The sequence below is a fragment of the Sprattus sprattus genome (genome assembly GCF_963457725.1).
Source record: "Sprattus sprattus genome assembly, chromosome: 9".
Lineage (NCBI taxonomy): Eukaryota > Metazoa > Chordata > Actinopteri > Clupeiformes > Clupeidae > Sprattus > Sprattus sprattus.
The window spans coordinates 22,289,709-22,307,208 of record NC_137928.1 but is presented as its reverse complement, the minus strand read 5'-3'; the positions used below and the strand labels follow the sequence as shown (position 1 = coordinate 22,307,208).

The window sequence follows — 17,500 nt, the reverse complement described above, 5'->3', positions numbered from 1 at the left end:
CTTAGGCCTTTGAGGATCAAACGGAAAGCTCAGAGTCTTAATTTCAGAAAGATCCTCCTCTCCTTACAGACATCAGACACATTCTTCCTCTACGCTATTTAATGCCTGATGATGAGCCATTGCACTATGTCATTGCAAGTAATGAGCTTTTAGCAAGAATCTCATGAATGTATATGGTGTTGGAAGATCAATGATCATCACATGTTCAATCTCCAGTGAAATCAGACCTCCCAGAAGTGACGTCATCTGATTAAAACCAGTCATTACACTTTGCAATGTCACACATAAATAAACACACGCTACACTCAGCCCTACTAGCATTTATCATATCACTGCTTAAATGCAAAAGATTGATAATTGATGATTACTGAATATGAACTGCTGCTGTATTGTCATGAACTGTAATGCAAAGGGAGCCACAGCCGTTCCTTTTTGCACTGTAGATAGGGAGCTGACTGTCAATGATTTACACGTAATAGGGGAGAGCGGTGAAGACTGGCACACACACAGTCTCAGCACCGGTGGAGGAAAGAGAGAAGGAAGAATGAGGGAGATTCTGTCAGTCAGGAAGCCTGTCTGACCCCCTCAGTCTGATGGCTGCCTTTGATCCCCAAACGGGGCGCACATTTAGGGGGAGTAATTAAAAGCCAGCCGATGAGCCGAAAGAGTATGAAAAGAAACAAGTCAAAAGAAGAGGAGATAGAGAGAGGGAGAAAGAGAAAAAGAAGGCGAGGGGGAGGAGAGGAGGGAGGACTAAGGAGGAGGTAGGAAGGCACAGGGGGACGAGAAGAGATTTCCCCAGTCAGGAGACATACTGTGCAGATCAAGGTTCGGCGGACTGTCTCAGAAGTAGGGAAGCTAGCTGTTGGATGTCATTAGAGAAACAGTCGAGGTGCAGAGAGGCGAGGCGAGCAGGAGTGGGAGCGGGAGAAGGAGCAGAGGGAGACACTTCTGAGTCTTTCTTTCTCTCAACCCTTCTTTTAAAGTGTGCCCTCTTTAAATGATCCCTGCTTATCAATTTCAAGCTGAGTATAAAAATGCTGGCTGCCTTTCATCAATGCAGTGGTGCTCAGAGAAAGCAGATTCTCCAGCTCATTTGGATGTAGCTTAATGTCCAGAGAGTCAGGTTGCTGACAAAACACGCATTGTATTGCCTGTCTAAATCTACTAAACTTTTTCTTAGATAAGGACCCTGGTTGAACTTGTTTGAACTGCAGTATAAATCTGAGCTGATCTATTTCATAAAAAAAAAAAAAAAAAACATGCGAGGGGGCCATGTTAAATTGGCAATTAATCACCCACTTTAACATGACCGCAATTTATCTTCAATTCTCATTTCTTCATAATGAGGTCAGCGCTCTCATTAAACAGAAAAGAAAAGAGGATGGGGGGAAATGAAAGAGAGAAGAGAAAAAAAATCTCTGTCTCTCGTTCCTGTCCCGGCGGAGGTCAGTGAAGGCCCACAGGAAGCGTGTGATGGCAGAGCCCAAATCTGATCCTGTGCGCTCACTGGCTGACAGATGATCACTGACCTCGAATACTGTGTCATATCTATAGCTTGTCTGTTCTGGTCTGCAAATAGGAAAATAGCCCATAAAGTGACAACTGTGCGTGAGAGCGATAGATAGAGAGAGAGAGAGAGAGAGAGAGAAAGAGTGTAGAGAAAGAGTGTATCTGTGTGTGTCTGTGTGTGATAGAGAGAGAGCGCGAGAGATGGAGAGAGAGTGTGTGTGTGTGTGTGTGTGTGTGTGTGTGTGTGTGTGTGTGTGTGTGTGTGTGTCTGTGTGTGTGTGTGTGTGTGTGTGTCTGTGAGAGATGCTTACAGGATCCAGCACAGGTGTGATGAGCAGGTGGGCCCCCCACAGGAACTGGCGGTCCACAGTCCAAGTGTTGCTATCAGAATAGAACCTAGAAAGACGAAGCACAAGGCCAGATGGAGGTCAAGCACTTATTCTTTGCGTCATCCAAAACAACCCGAGGCCAGAAGGTAGGAAGGCCAGAGCACTCAGAGTAGGTCAGTATGGAGGTGTGACGTCACCCACTCGTGCATCATGGGCCGCACCACAGTGTCCCCGCTGACGTGGGCCTTGTAGAAGAGGGTGTAGAGGTAGGGCAGCAGTGTGTAGCGGATGGTCAGGTAGTGCTTGGAGGTCCTCACCAGGAGGGAGTCGGCTCCGTAATATGCAGGATCCTGGGGCTAAAGGGGGGAGGAAAAAAGGAAGGAATGAGAGGGCGAGAGAGAGAGAGACAGAAGAGTGGCAAGCCTGGGAGTGTGGTCGCTGTCCATGCCTGCTCTAAACCCTGGGTCTCATTGTTTGTGCGGATTGTTTGTGCCTCGCGGGGGCTCAGTGATTACCGCTGGCCCTGGGAAAAGGTCAAGCCTTATTCATCTCATTTAGTCACGAATATCAATTTCTATTCATCGTCCTCTCCTGTCCCTTCGTGGGGAAGGAGGCGGCATCTCGCATTCTCAGTGTGCGCGTGGCTGTCTGATTAGCGCCTCCTGCTAATGCATCAGTGATGGCTGGTGATTCATCACTCAAGAATAAGGTTGGGGGTGGGGGGGGGGGGGGGGCAGAAAAAAGACATGCCAGCGCACCCGGTAGCCCTGAGCGTTGTGGTTTCTGCTGAAGGGGTAGAACGCTCCGACCTGCATCCAGCGGCGGCACAGCTCCTCGGGCGAGTCGTCGAAGAAGCCGCAGATGTCCGCGCCGATCTGTCAGGTAAAAAAAAACAACAACAACAGTGAGGAACGGGACCTGTCAAACACGCCCCACCCAGGCCTGGGGTGCAGTAACATCAGTCACATGTTTGTCAGGCAAACAGAACACAAACTTAAACTTTCACACATGAGGGGATTTGTTGGAACTTCAAACATCACCCCCTGATGTATTGGTTTAAAATAGTGTTGACGATACTGGGCAAACACACACAGAGAAAAGGACCCCCTCCCCACCTGACACACACTGTTTCCAAACTGTTCTCCCTGCCTCATTAGGCTGCTGGTAGACCTATGGGTGTGATAAGATGTGTTTGGAACTCCACAGCAAAAGCAGAATGTAGCCTAGACTCTAGAACATGGGTGTCAAACATACGGCCCGCGGGCCGCATCGGCCCACCAGGGGGTCCAGCTCGGCCCGCCGGATGACAATGCTGATTTTGAAAATTACACAAAGACAATTTGCATTTCTATAAAGCAGTTAGAAAAGACATGCTTTAGAACTGGCCCATGTACTAACTAGATGATACAATACGTTTGTATAGAATGTTACTTTGTATGGAATCAGATCAATGCCATAAATATTTTGTAATCTGTAATATAGATTTTGTATCTGTAATATAGATGTTGTATCTGTGAAACCATCTACACTTTCAAAACCTATCTACAGATACGGATTTCAAATACGAAATGTATAGATACATTTCTACACTTTCAAAAACTATCTTCACTTTCAAAATCCATTTACAGTTACAGATTTCAAAATACAAAATGTATCTACACTTTCAAAAACTATCTTCACTTTCAAAATCTATCTGCAGATACGGATTTCAGTTACGGATTCCAGTTACGTATTATGGATACGGATTTCAAATACGAGTTACGGATTTCAGTTACGAATTACAAAATCTTTTTGGCAGTGTTTTAACCAGCTTTCTAAAGAGCCAATCAGCGCTTATGGCAGATTTTCTAACGCGCCAATCAACACATTGTATCCTGTACTGACTAGCCAATCAGCGCTAGCTTGCTGCAACTGCTGGGAGAGTTGAGTGAAACGGTTATGCAGGCAGCAGCAGTTCACTGGAAACAGACACCAAGACACCGAGAGATGGCACAGGTAAGAAGGCCTATATTTCAAGTTGTTAATAAAGTAATTGTAAAACGCACAATCATAGTCAATGGTTTTCACTCCACACTTCGTTCCACCTGTTACTCAGATCCTTGTCGTTGTATGGAAGATAGTATGAACTGCTTTGGTAGCTAACGAAAGCTAACGTTAGCATGCTTGTGACCGATTCACATTTAATTAAGATAACCATGAACAGTATTCATATGACCCATTATCACGATGAGAACATTTAGCAAACAAACTGCTATTGTCTTGTTCTCCAGACACATGCAGAGGTGGTGGTGGGGGTATAACGTTAGGTGCATCCTCAACTGGATAATGACCAGCCTGATTTCAAAACCACCTTGCAATGACATGTCATTTTCGTTTCTTTTCATGACACTTTGGGGTAGCCTTCTTGTAACCATTTTCTGAAGTCCTTGAAAACGCTTTATTGTGTATTTTTTGTGGAAGCGAGTTTTACGCAAATACACTAGTTAGATCCATGGAAGTTGATGGAACAGTTGATCTAGGCCAGGGGTGGCCAAACTAAGTAATTGTTTGAAAATTGATGCACTTAACATTAACTTTCTGCATGGACCATAAGCAAAAAAACACAATAACCTAGAGTCTAGTCACTTAAGCATAACACGTACAGACTCATAGACAGCAGCATAAAAAGGTCATAATGGAACTGGGGTAGGACCTCTCTGCAAGGGTCAGATCAGATCCCTAAAAAACAAACTTCTTCAGTGAAGTCAAGTGTTGGATCTGGAATTGTTCCCTTCTGTCCATCCAACACCATGTTAATTAATCAACTTGTTGTGTATCTCGATCTCCCACTTTACATTTATTTTGCATCTTATTTTATTTGGGTTTTTCTGAAACATGTTACATGGTCTCGATAGTTTGCATTTACTTGTCCCTTTTGGAAGGGATTTGATACAGTATAAATAAAACAAATGTTTTGAATGTATATGTTGCGTCTGTCTGTAATTATCTATACATTTGATTAGAAGTTCCTGGTTATAAATTATAAAGTTGAGGTACATTATAAACTATTGCAGTGTGCGATTTCAAATTCCTCTTAAATTATTCTGCTATACTAACTTAACCCAATTAAAGTGAATTCTGTATAAGAACTCATTACAATGTAAAATTATAAATTACTACAATTTACAGGACAGTTAGCTGAAGTGAGGATTAAAAGTTATTACAACGTTAAATAATAAGCTAGCACTGTCCTTGACTGTAAGTGAAAATCAGGTGGATGTGTGTATGCACAAATGGCTACACTATAACTGCATATGGTTGGAACAGTGATCTAAACATTATTTTCCCTTTGATGTTTGCTTTCAGAAAAGAAAGTTCATCTGGAAGTGTCCCTGTACAAGAGATTTTATCTACTCTTGCTGAAAAGATCAACCAGAACCAAGTCAACCGGTTCAACATAAACCGTGCTGCTGTGCTTGATGGTGCCATTCGGGGCTTTAAAAGAATCTCGTTTGACCCAACACACAGGATAAGTGTGAGATTTTCGGACGACAAAGGAACAAGTGAAGAAGCTGTGGATCTTGGTGGTCCAAGAAGAGAATTTCTTCGACTGCTTACAGAAGCTCTTGCACAGTCTTCAGTGTTTGAGGGAACAGAAGGGAACCTCAACTTGGCTCTTGATTCATCAGGTATATGGCTCCCATACCATTTTGAACCTCATAGTGATTTTAATCCTTTGAAATAATAGACTAACACTGTAAAAAGCCAGTGTGGCTACCCTGGTACCAAAGAGGGTGCTGAACTCAGATTACGAACTGTGATTTTAAGGCATTTCCATGGCAACAGTTAAAAGGTTATGCTAACACTACCTAAATTCTACCTCTCTTTTTTTTCAGCTGTCAGAGAGGACAGATACTTTGTTACAGGAAGGGCTATTGCATTAAGTCTGGTACATGGAGGGCCTTCACCAAATTTTTTCTCTCAAACACTGTTTGACTGCATTGTTCAAGGGCCAGAGAAATCAAGACCAAACCTTGGGGACATCGCCGACTCCGACATCCGTGAGAAAATACAAAAGGTTTGATGCATTTTCATTTCATCATATTCAGCATTCTCTATCTATCTGTCTTATCATTTGTGCCCCCAATTCAGTTAAATGGATCAGCTTATATCCGTTTTACACTGTGGTATTATGCATCTGCCACAAGATATCATTTTGGATGTGACGAAGTGCCCAGGTTGCGTTCATTGGACTGAAGTAGTCTTACCCAATTAAAAGTAAAATCATATCACTGGCACGTCATCAGCCACTAACGTCAAAGTTACGATCACTTCTAGCAAAGCAGTGTTGAAATATGAGAACATTTGAGTTTTGAGCTAAAAGTAGTCACTGGAATAATGTTTAACTGGAATTTGGATGAGAATTTTATCTGATTTTTAAAAAATAAACTGTTAATCATTTTTAGGTTTCAGAATCAACAACTCTGGAGGAACTCACCCAGTCAACTCAACCTCTCCAAGACTATCTTGCCAATGCAGGCTGTCTGAAGCCACTGAAAAGTGTTGACGACAGGGATAGACTTGTGGAAGATGTCTTGATGTTTCAAGTCATTAATCGAGTCCGTGGACCATTTGAAAGGTAGTTTAAATTTAGTTAAATTGAAAATCCTGTTGTTTGATGCCTGACACATGCAAAAAAGTGAACTCTTCATTGAATCACCATTCCTCCCATACTGTCATAGGTTCAGAGATGGCTTAAAAACGCTTGGAGTCCTGGAGCAGATCCAGAATCATCCAGAATCGTTCAGTCCAGTGATGTGCTACAATCCAAGGCCGCTCACCGCTGACCAGGTTGATGGGCTGTTCCACATCCGGTGGTCAGAGGAGGGGAGCAACCAGAAAAGAGAGGAGAGAACAGTAGTTGCTTTCTGGAGGGACTATTTGCAAGATGTTGAAGGTATGTGTGAGAGATAGAGAGAACAACTCAGGAAACTCATATGTGCACTTTTCTAGGAAAAGGGAAACAAGCTTCTGGTGTTAACATGACAAAGTTTATGATTTAAAGTATTTGGTCTGTCTCTCATTCATATTTATCTTCCACCCCAACAAAGTCCTGAAATGTAGTTTGTGTTCTGTGCTTAATTCTATGCTGTCCTGCTTGCTCCACAGAGGAAGATGGATCAAAGAAGTTGGGGGACATCCTAGCATTTGCAACTGGATCTGATGCAGTACCACCAATCGGCTTTTCTCCTCAACCATCTCTTGAATTTCTTCACCCTAGTGGTGAAGCAGCAAAGTTCCCTGTTGCCAACACCTGCATCAGCTGTCTTCGACTGCCGATCTACAGCACGTACGATTGTTTTAAGACCAACATGGACTTTGCAATAAGAAACACAGGGGTTTGGCATGCCATAGATGATGAATTTAAAGTTGAAAAGTATAAAATGTAACAGTATGAAAAAAAAAAAAAAAAATGTCGGTATCCACTCCAAAAATGTTGGAAATTCAAATTACTGAATTCACACTAGACACAAGTTTGCTTGCTTTGTTAACTTCAGTGGATACATTTCCTAGTAAGGGCTTACATTTGTCCTGTTTATTGTCAAGTTTAATTAAAATGTACTTTACTTGTTGAATTAGCTTGGGGGTTCTGTTGCAGAATGTAGATGTGTCCAATCTACTTTTTTTTTTATACAGGTACATTTACATCAATAAATCTTTTATGTAATAATAGCCCAATCTCTTCATTCAAGTTCAAGTTTATTGACATACTAGACATCAACTAGCAACATCAATATCAATGTAGTGAAATTATTAGGCTAAGAGCCAACTCAACTTTGCACACTAGTAAGAGAATCATTCACTTAGTCCTCTGGGATGTCTTGCTTGCAAAAAAATTAAAAGAGACAGAAATAATTGTATTCCATGATTTCCATCATTCATTAATGGGTCAATTCATTCTTGAATTTCTTGCATGGTACTGTTGCTTACATGAACACTGTTTTCAGGAACCTCAATATTATTCCTGCTCTCTACTGTAGGTAGCGGTTCGCCATTATCAGTGCCTAAATGTTGATCAGTCTGAAACACACCACGTATAGCTGTGTTGTTGCTTCCAATATGACTGACAACACCTCTATGCCACAATTGCAATGGGGTTTGGCTTCCTTGGGTAGAGAGTCCATGGTTATTCCATTGACTCCTGAATTCTCTTACTCCCCTTCGAACCCGAGGTAAGTAAATGTAATGCAAACAAAATAAATGAAGATCACAAAGAGAGTCAAGTATGCCTTCATTTTCCATAAACGTAAATAAGTCAGAGAAGTAATAAGAAATTACTCTGTTTAGTTCTGCCCATAGCCTCTCTATTCTTTGGTTGTGTACGCTGCGCCCCATGATCATACTCCCTCTATTCACCCCTCTATTGTTCAGCATGTATCGGGCAACCTCTATGTTTTCCCTTCCATGGTCGCTCCGTACTCTCGAAGGCAGACCAAAGTCAGATACACCTTGCTGAAACAGGTTCAAAACACTTGATGCCCTGTTATTATTGAGGCACTCAAGGTATATGATGGAGCGACTGTACCCATCCACACAGCCATGGAACACCATTCTCCACCTCACCAATTTATGGTTCCCGTCAATATGCCTGTATAAAAGAAAGAAGTGACAGCTGTAACAATCCTGGAAAAACACTCAGAATTATTTAGGGTCACATCATACAAGTTGTCCATCTCTATGGGCCAGAAATATTGTTGCGAGACCTTAATGAACCCTTAGAGTAAAAAAAAGGTTGTATGTTTGTGTTATTTGTCCATTAGTATCAGTTATAATGTAGCTGGCTTCCCCAACTGATAGCCGGGCAAGATCACCATTGAGCAATAAAACAATGAACTCATGGTGAACAGCCAAATATCAACAATATTCAAAATATTTGTTAATCTTGTCAACCATAATGTGGCTAATCTCCCGAGTGTGTGTGATCTGTGATCACGATCACTTTTATGTAAAATATGGTGATCAAAATGATCGTGTTGATCACACACACTCAGGGATACATTGTATTTTTTTTTTTTACTCAATGGAGCTAAACCAGTCCTCGGTTGGGGGAAGTCAGCTAGTTCTAATCTAGGGAAGCCTATGAGCGAAACTTTTGTACAGATAATATAAATACAGGGATCACAAACAGTAACGTTAGGCAAGCCATAACTTGTAAGAATAGACCTGTCAATGGCCCAAAGCAAAGAAAAAATACAACTTGAACCTACCTCCACTGGGAAATGGATGCTGGCAGATAACAGTTGTATGAGAGACATCTGATTCCTGCAGGTGAACTCCAGATAGTCAAGGTCTTAGGGCTGCCGATCTAAGGCCACCTCCAACCTAGACCTCAGTCTGTGGAGAACATAATTTCCCACTGCCACCTGACAAAAATGCATACATGAACATCCAATACACAATCAGCACATAACACTCAAAGTAGACATTCATGTTAACATATTACCAAAATTATGATAATGGTTCTTTGTCATGGATATGGATTGGTCATGTGTATGACTGTAAATGTTAAAGTTACAAGAAATTACAAATGTGGGGTTTCTGGTTAAAGCAAAAATCAACAGTTAACAGTTATTTTTCAACATGCTGCTGTCTATGAGTCTGTACGTGTTATGCTTAAGTGACTAGACTCTAGGTTATTGTGTTTTTTTGCTTATGGTCCATGCAGAAAAATGTTAAGTGCATCAATGTTCAAACAATTACTTAGTTTGGCCACCCCTGGCCTAGATCAACTGTTCCATCAACTTCCATGGATCTAACTAGTGTATTTGCGTAAAACTTGCTTCCACAAAAAATACACAATAAAGCGTTTTCAAGGACTTCAGAAAATGGTTACAAGAAGGCTACCCCAAAGTGTCATGAAAAGAAACGAAAATGACATGTCATTGCAAGGTGGTTTTGAGATCAGGCTGGTCATTATCCAGTTGAGGATGCACCTAACGTTATACCCCCACCACCACCTCTGCATGTGTCTGGAGAACAAGACAATAGCAGTTTGTTTGCTAAATGTTCTCATCGTGATAATGGGTCATATGAATACTGTTCATGGTTATCTTAATTAAATGTGAATCGGTCACAAGCATGCTAACGTTAGCTTTCGTTAGCTACCAAAGCAGTTCATACTATCTTCCATACAACGACAAGGATCTGAGTAACAGGTGGAACGAAGTGTGGAGTGAAAACCATTGACTATGATTGTGCGTTTTACAATTACTTTATTAACAACTTGAAATATAGGCCTTCTTACCTGTGCCATCTCTCGGTGTCTTGGTGTCTGTTTCCAGTGAACTGCTGCTGCCTGCATAACCGTTTCACTCAACTCTCCCAGCAGTTGCAGCAAGCTAGCGCTGATTGGCTAGTCAGTACAGGATACAATGTGTTGATTGGCGCGTTAGAAAATCTGCAATAAGCGCTGATTGGCTCTTTAGAAAGCTGGATAAAACACTGCCAAAAAGATTTTGTAATTCGTAACTGAAATCCGTAACTCGTATTTGAAATCCGTATCCATAATACGTAACTGGAATCCGTAACTGAAATCCGTATCTGCAGATAGATTTTGAAAGAGAAGATAGTTTTTGAAAGTGTAGATAGTTTTTGAAAGTGTAGATACATTTTGTATTTTGAAATCCGTAACTGTAAATGGATTTTGAAAGTGAAGATAGTTTTTGAAAGTGTAGAAATGTATCTATACATTTCGTATTTGAAATCCGTATCTGTAGATAGGTTTTGAAAGTGTAGATGGTTTCACAGATACAACATCTATATTACAGATACAAAATCTATATTACAGATTACAAAATATTTATGGCATTGATCTGATTCCATACTTTGTTGCTATTAATATTACAAAGGTTCTCATACCAGCAGGTATGATTGATTATGCCACTGAGCTGATCATGCCACTGAGAATTAAAACCTGAAACTGTTTCCTGTGAGAAGCAATTGAAAACATCCAGCAGCTGGTATTTTTTTTTAAAATCCCAAAATACATGAAACACACACTTCTCTTTCATCTCATCTACTCTTATATGTATCAAACAACAACGCTTTATTAATTAATATACCTACTATTTGATCAGGCTTTGAATTCTGATTTCCTTCTGTCTATGGTAGTGATTCTCTCATACAGTTCAATGGAGTAATCTATCTGATTCTGGCTACATACTGGGCAGATGCACTCTCTCTTGTAGTATGGTGCTTAACATTGTTTCCACATGGGATAACAATAAAACATTTAGTAAGATAGTACTAAATCCCTCAAAAAAGGACCTGGACACGCGTCCCCTTACCCTCACTGCATTTACATGTTCTTATTCTATTTCTGTATGTTTTATCTGAATAATGGAATTTTCCTTTGGTCTTGGCATGCCTTCTTAGAGTATGTTCACACAACGACACAGAGCCACACTGCTGAGAGGCACACTAAATCTGGGCCTGAGCCCACAGCGGTTTAATGTCCCTTCTCCTGCTCCACTTCTGCATGGTTCAAATAAACATGAGGGTCAGGGATGCCTTACAAGGGCTAAAATCAACTGGCATCTCTGCGGAGCGTGTGTTGGCATCCTTTATTATCGCTTAAGGTGAAGCACTTAAGGTCAGTATTGGGGTATCGATCAGGATTCGGTCTGACTTCACACGAAAAAAGCATTAGACCGTAGCCTAGAAATAGTCGAGCAGAAAAGTGAAGCAGAAAAACAGCTCTCTTCTTTTTGCTTGCCTTCATGGGCATTTTTTTACAAAAAAAATCACATTCCATGCATCCATCCAACACTGCCTCTTACGTAAGGGACTCCAAAGAGGTTGAACTCCAGCATTCCCGGGATGGCCCACTTGATGTCATTCCAGTTTGCGGCGTTGTCACCCAGCCAGTGGCCCGAGAACTTGCCCACTCCGGGAAAGGAGGAGCGCGTGAGGATGAAGGAGCGGCTCTTGCCAAACACTTTCTTCACGGCCCTGCAGATGGGGCGAGAAATGGGACAGTTGAAACCACAAGAGAAAGCCCAGGGTGTGTGTGTGTGTGTGTGTGTGTGTGTGTGTGTTTGTGTTGGGGGGGGGTGGTGTTGGGGGGGTCACAGGGGCGAGAAATCGGGTTACGAAAGAGGGGATGAAAAGAGAAGGTGGGCTTTGGAGTTTGGTGGTAGATGAAGAGAGAAATGAGCGAGCATGTCAAACCCCATCAGTCACTTCCCCTGCATAAGTGCGGCGCGGGTATAAAACAGAGACTGTCTGTTTTATTTAACCAAATCTGAGTCATTGTAGCATATGTCCTTGGGCCCTGCTCTCAAAGAGTATTATTACGCACTCATGTCCATGTTTAGGTCACAGCGCTGGAACGGCAAAGCAATTTTGCACTGTTTGCTTGCACAGGAAATACAAATGTTTCTTTTTTTTCTCTTCCTGTCAGAGACGCTTCTCGCAATCAGCTTGGGGAAAATAAAACAGTTCATTGGGTTGCATTGGCCTTGTGAGTGTGTGTGTGTGTGTGTGTGTGTGTTTGTGTGTGTCTGTCCTGCTTAAGCGGTGTTGGGTGAACCATTAACTTTGATGTAAGGTTACTTACTCGTCAGTTGCCAGGGTCATGGAGTAGCCGTACAGGCTGTGCACGTCGTAATGGTTTCCCCAGGTCTGCTTGGCATCCATACACAAGGTCTTACTGTACATCTGCTTATCCAAGATGTCTACCAAACAGAAAGGGTGAAAGGGGGTGGGGGGGTTGAATGTATGTGTTACATTAGATACCATATAATATATTCACAATTGAAATGAAGCGATGCGATGCGATGCGATGCGATGCGATGCGATGCGATGCGATGCGATGCGATGCGATGCGATGCGATGCGATGCAGTTCAATAATTGAAAACACTAGTTGTGAGGAAAAAATGGACCTCGAAAATTTCTTAAGTGTCTTATTAAAGGCACCCAGTGCAACTTTATAGGCTTGAGACTCGAAAAATAAACATTCAATTTCTAGTCTTTTTTACACGTAGTAAGTTTCAATAACTCCATACCATTACATATCGACATTCAAGGAGCAAAGATGAGACGTCGTTGTGTGGTGAGAACTGATAGAAAATCGTAAACAACAACAATTGCCGGTGGGGAGAGGCCATTTTTCCATTGACTGGAAGCCTGCTTTATTTATTGGTGGCACCAATAAATAAAGATTTGGGGAGAATGGCGGGGATTGTTGTTGTTTACGATTTTCTATCAGTTCTCACCAACCCATCTCCCTTACGGAGATATTGGCGAAAGTTGTTTTACCTACTTTAACTTACATCATTGCAAACGTCTTGTTTTGCAAACGTGTCTAGTTTTTGTGCAGTAGTGAATAAAGTCTCAGTCTACTACACCATACATAGCATATCATTTTGTAGAAAATGATGAAGGTGGATGCATACGAAGAGAGAAATACACACAACTTCTTTTCATTGCTTCAATTTACTGATTTTCATATTTATACATTTACATTTAGTCATAGTAATTTTATTCAAAGCGATATACACCGATATGTAAAACTATAATTGATACGGAGGTGAGGGGAATCGAACTTGCACTCCATTGAGTTCAAACCGTGAGCTCTATCCACTGCAAATCATATATTACAATTACTGAAAGATTTCACCGACTACAGAGCCCATAGACAGTTTCTTGTATTACTCTTGCAGCGGCGGCAATTTTGGATTTTGCCATGATTATGGTCTTGAATTCTTTATAACGCATTCATGGTCATCTCCTGCCTTAGCGGAGAAAAAATTAGTCTTTTTCTTTGAGTTAAGACGATGATTCATGTCATTTTAAAACCGATACGGGACTTCACGCATCTATGTAGTCGTATCTTACACCCTAAAAACGGATATTGATACGTACCGGTTATTTTTTACACCCTTAGTGTGCATGGATTATATTCAGATTGTATAATTACGATGAAACAGAAGTATATGTGCATATATATATGTGTGTGTATGTGTTTGTATCTTTACAAAAGCATATCTATTTAGTTTAGAGGGCATACTTGGAGTGAAGGGTGGGTAGTTCAAGGTGTTTTCTGGACACCCTTTGGATGACCCCTTGATAAAGCTGGCTACTTCATTCATATCCTTTAAAAAAAATGATCAATGAACTGGAGAAATGAGATACAGAAATATGTTTGGCTGTATTGTACATGTGATAAAAGTTATTCATTTCAAGGACTCACGATCCAAATTGCATCGTGCTTCACTTCCTTGTAGAACCTCTCGATCTCATCAACCCACCATTGAATGCAAGATTGGTTTGTGTAGTCTGGGAATACCGTCAACCCAGGCCAAACCTTGAATGAAAGAGAGTATAGCTCTTGAACAGGTCAAGGTAAGACAAACCACAAAAGGTCATGCTTCTAGATTATTAGTAGACTGCTCTAAGTGCTCTTCATTTGAGGTCCCCTTATGTTGAGTAGAACCCCTTTGTCTCGTCAAGAGGTGCCTCATATTTCAGTTTCCTGCTCTGTTGCTCATTACAAGAATGAGAAGCCAGTGTTACTCACTCCTCTGTTCACAGTCTTCTGCTTTCTTCACGAGAGTGCTTGAGTCAGTCATTCATTTATTTGAGTAGTGTTGCAAGAAGGGCTCAGAAAAAAATCTGTGGATATTGTCATTATTCGCCACTGGCTCGCTGACGTCTTTGTGAATTAGTCATTTTAAAAAGTGTCTTTCCCTTTCTCTCTCTGTCTCACTCTTGACAGGATGCTGTTTCCATTCAACTTCACTTTTATTAATACTTATTGGCATGGATGCCCGCAAGGTCAAGTTGAATTTATTACCTATAGTTATTCTGTGCGTGCTCTCTCAAGCTGTTGGGCCCTTTCTGCTGATGACACAGCACTGTCAGACGCCGTGATCATAGCCCTCCCTCTCTCCCCCACGCTCTGTGTCTCTTTCTCTCTCTTCTTTCTCTTTCTCTCTATCACTGTCCCTTTCTTTTTGCTCCCCATACCACTGATCTATATCTTGCTGCCACGCTGCTAACACCCGGCATATACATTTCAAAAGAAACCATTTGTTACTAAACTCTCACAACATGGTCATGCTTTAGCGATGGCACTTTCACTGTTTATTCAACCAACTTCTCCACAGACAACTGTCCCTGTAACTGGATGTTGTTGTTCTGATGATGCCCTCACAAGATGAATTCCTCTTTATCCAAATTCATCGCGCAAAGGTAGCCGTCAGCGCAGTTCAATACTTAAGCTGTGTAATAAAACCATTAAAAAGCCATCAATACTGGCCACAGTCCAACCTAGAGCACATTAAGTTTGATATGTAACTAATGTTACCTGTCGGTTTATTGCACCAGGGGTAAATGGCTAACGTGCAAATGAAAGATCAAGGACTCAAACACATGTGCTGATTGCCATGTGACTTCCTATTGGGTGTCCTGATTTACATGAGCCTTGACCTTGAAGCAAAGCAAATATAGTGAACTTTCTTCCCCCGCTTGAGCTCTGAGCATTTTCCCATACAGAGACAGGCAGTTTAGGAGTTTTTTTTTTTTTTTGAGCTGATGGCAGGACATAAATGCAGGCGATGCCTTGATCAGAGTTTACTCTGGTAATGATTGTCATCCTAACTTTACTGGATGCTATGCGTGGAGGGTAAACAACCCGAGGCTTATTTTCCTGCCTAATGAGGGACTCAATGCCAACCTCTCCAACAAGGGCTGTCTTCCCGTCTGCCTCCGTGACCCAGGAGTTTGTTGCACTCCCCCTGTCGTAGGAGTGGTACGGCCCATTCTGCCTGGGACTGATGGCAATGGCAGGGTCCTGGAAGGGGTGGGGGCAGGGGGGGGGGGAGCAGAGGCAAAGAAGGTCAGAGAGTGCAGGATGTCCAGCAGTTATGGGATATTAGCATTTAAGCCTTCACTACCAACATGCCAAAACTGAGAGAGGGGCACACTGAAGGCTGAAGGCCTCCTAATGACTCACAAGAATGAGAATGTATTTCTGGCCTTTCTCGTGCATGTAGTCAGCAAACTGAGGCAGGTCCTTAAACTTCACAAGGTCATATGTGAAGTCCTTCTTGTCCTCCATGTAGTCAATGTCAGTGTACTGGGTGTCCTGTAAGATTTAAAAAAGGTTTGAGTCACATGTGCAGAAACATTGAAACACTCCAGCATCTCGGCTATCTTTTTACCTTGATGTGAGCATTAGCTTAAATAGGCTGCCTTACTGACCTCAAATATCATTGCACATTCTGTCTTGGTCTGCGCTTTGATTTACTGGCAGAGCTGCTCCATTGCGCATTACCAGATGGTGATGTGCTGTTGCCAGTTTCTTGCTAATGTTAATCAGTGGGAGACAGATATTTAGCTGAGTGGTTATCTCCTTTGTTGGAGTGGACTGAAGAGCGTGCGGCATGTTAGTCTTAAAGAAATAAGCCTCCTTTCAGACCAGAAGCAGTAAATGTCATCCTTAATTTGACAGCCATTAGGCCATTTCATAGATGTGTGTGTGCCATTTGCACATTTGGTGCTCTGTCTCAGTCAGTGTGTATGTGCTTGTGTGTGTGTGTGTGTGTGTGTGTGTGTGTGTGTGTGTTTGTGTGTGTGTTTGTAAGTGTTTGTGATACATACATAGGGCAGATCAATGTCACGATTCCTCTCCACTGTCCTCTTCACCTCGTCCAGACTTCCGTAGTCCCAGCGGGAGAGCTGGAACCCGAAAGCCCAGTAGGGAGGGATAACTGGCCTGCCAACCAACTGCAGGAGCACGTGAGTCAAAAGTCGATTACAATAGAACACAGTAAATCTGATCTAACCTAAGAGGTCAGTGCTACACAGTTACAATAAGACAAGTTACAAAAACAAATTACAATATATATATATTTGTGATTCTGAACGACATTTTACATTTATATATTTTCTGGGCTTAACCAATATTCTAACCCAGGCTGACGAATATTGTATGTCTATGTTTGTGTACACAACTCGTATTGTTTTTATGCCAAGCCAGGCCAACTAAAATGCTAGATGTATGCAGAATGTAATACATATGAGAACAGATAATATAATCTACTGAGAGTAAACACACACTATATATGCATATAGCCTACATATTTAAATATATATACGTAATAATCTATCACTGTGCAACTTGGAAATGAGGGAGACGTTACAGTTCATCACAACAATTTGGTGGAGGATTTTTGTCCTCTGATACACAACAAGATATGAATAATTCAGCTCAAAGATGGCATTTGCTTATTCATGCTGTGCCTTCGTCTAACCTCTGTGAACTCCTGCACCACGGCCTCCGGGGTGTCCCCCAGGAGGATGTAGAAGTCCAGCACTCCACCGATGGTCCGGTAGGTGACCGCAGGAGCAGGCTGGATGGTCACCTCTGGACGGGATCCAGCCACAGCAGGGAAAGGAAGAAAAGTTTAGCAATTTACCACCAACTCACCAAAACCACAAGAAACTACAACACGTTGCGAGGCATGTCAACAAACATTACTTTCCTCTGTACAAGGGAGGGCACACCCCAACCCCCACCCCCACCTCCACCCCGTCCCCGACCCTGTTCCACTGCACGATAATGACGACCCTGTTTGCATGGAGTCCAGATCAACAAGACCCCATCTCTTAAATT

The 17,500-nt window shown here is 42.0% G+C and overlaps 1 protein-coding gene across 1 annotated transcript in view; it reads right to left on the bottom strand.

Moving 5' to 3' along the window:
• si (sucrase-isomaltase) overlaps positions 1-17,500 on the bottom strand; it is a gene marked incomplete at both ends in the record, with an annotated part of 54,228 nt that overhangs the window by 28,603 nt on the left and 8,125 nt on the right. Inside the window, 11 exons of the mRNA XM_080844299.1 lie at positions 1,824-1,908; positions 2,043-2,197; positions 2,600-2,716; positions 11,660-11,831; positions 12,439-12,556; positions 13,892-13,976; positions 14,075-14,188; positions 15,560-15,676; positions 15,839-15,970; positions 16,486-16,611; positions 17,139-17,251. Coding sequence (XP_080700425.1) covers positions 1,824-1,908; positions 2,043-2,197; positions 2,600-2,716; positions 11,660-11,831; positions 12,439-12,556; positions 13,892-13,976; positions 14,075-14,188; positions 15,560-15,676; positions 15,839-15,970; positions 16,486-16,611; positions 17,139-17,251 — 1,334 coding nt within the window. The remainder of the gene's footprint in view (positions 1-1,823; positions 1,909-2,042; positions 2,198-2,599; positions 2,717-11,659; positions 11,832-12,438; positions 12,557-13,891; positions 13,977-14,074; positions 14,189-15,559; positions 15,677-15,838; positions 15,971-16,485; positions 16,612-17,138; positions 17,252-17,500) is intronic.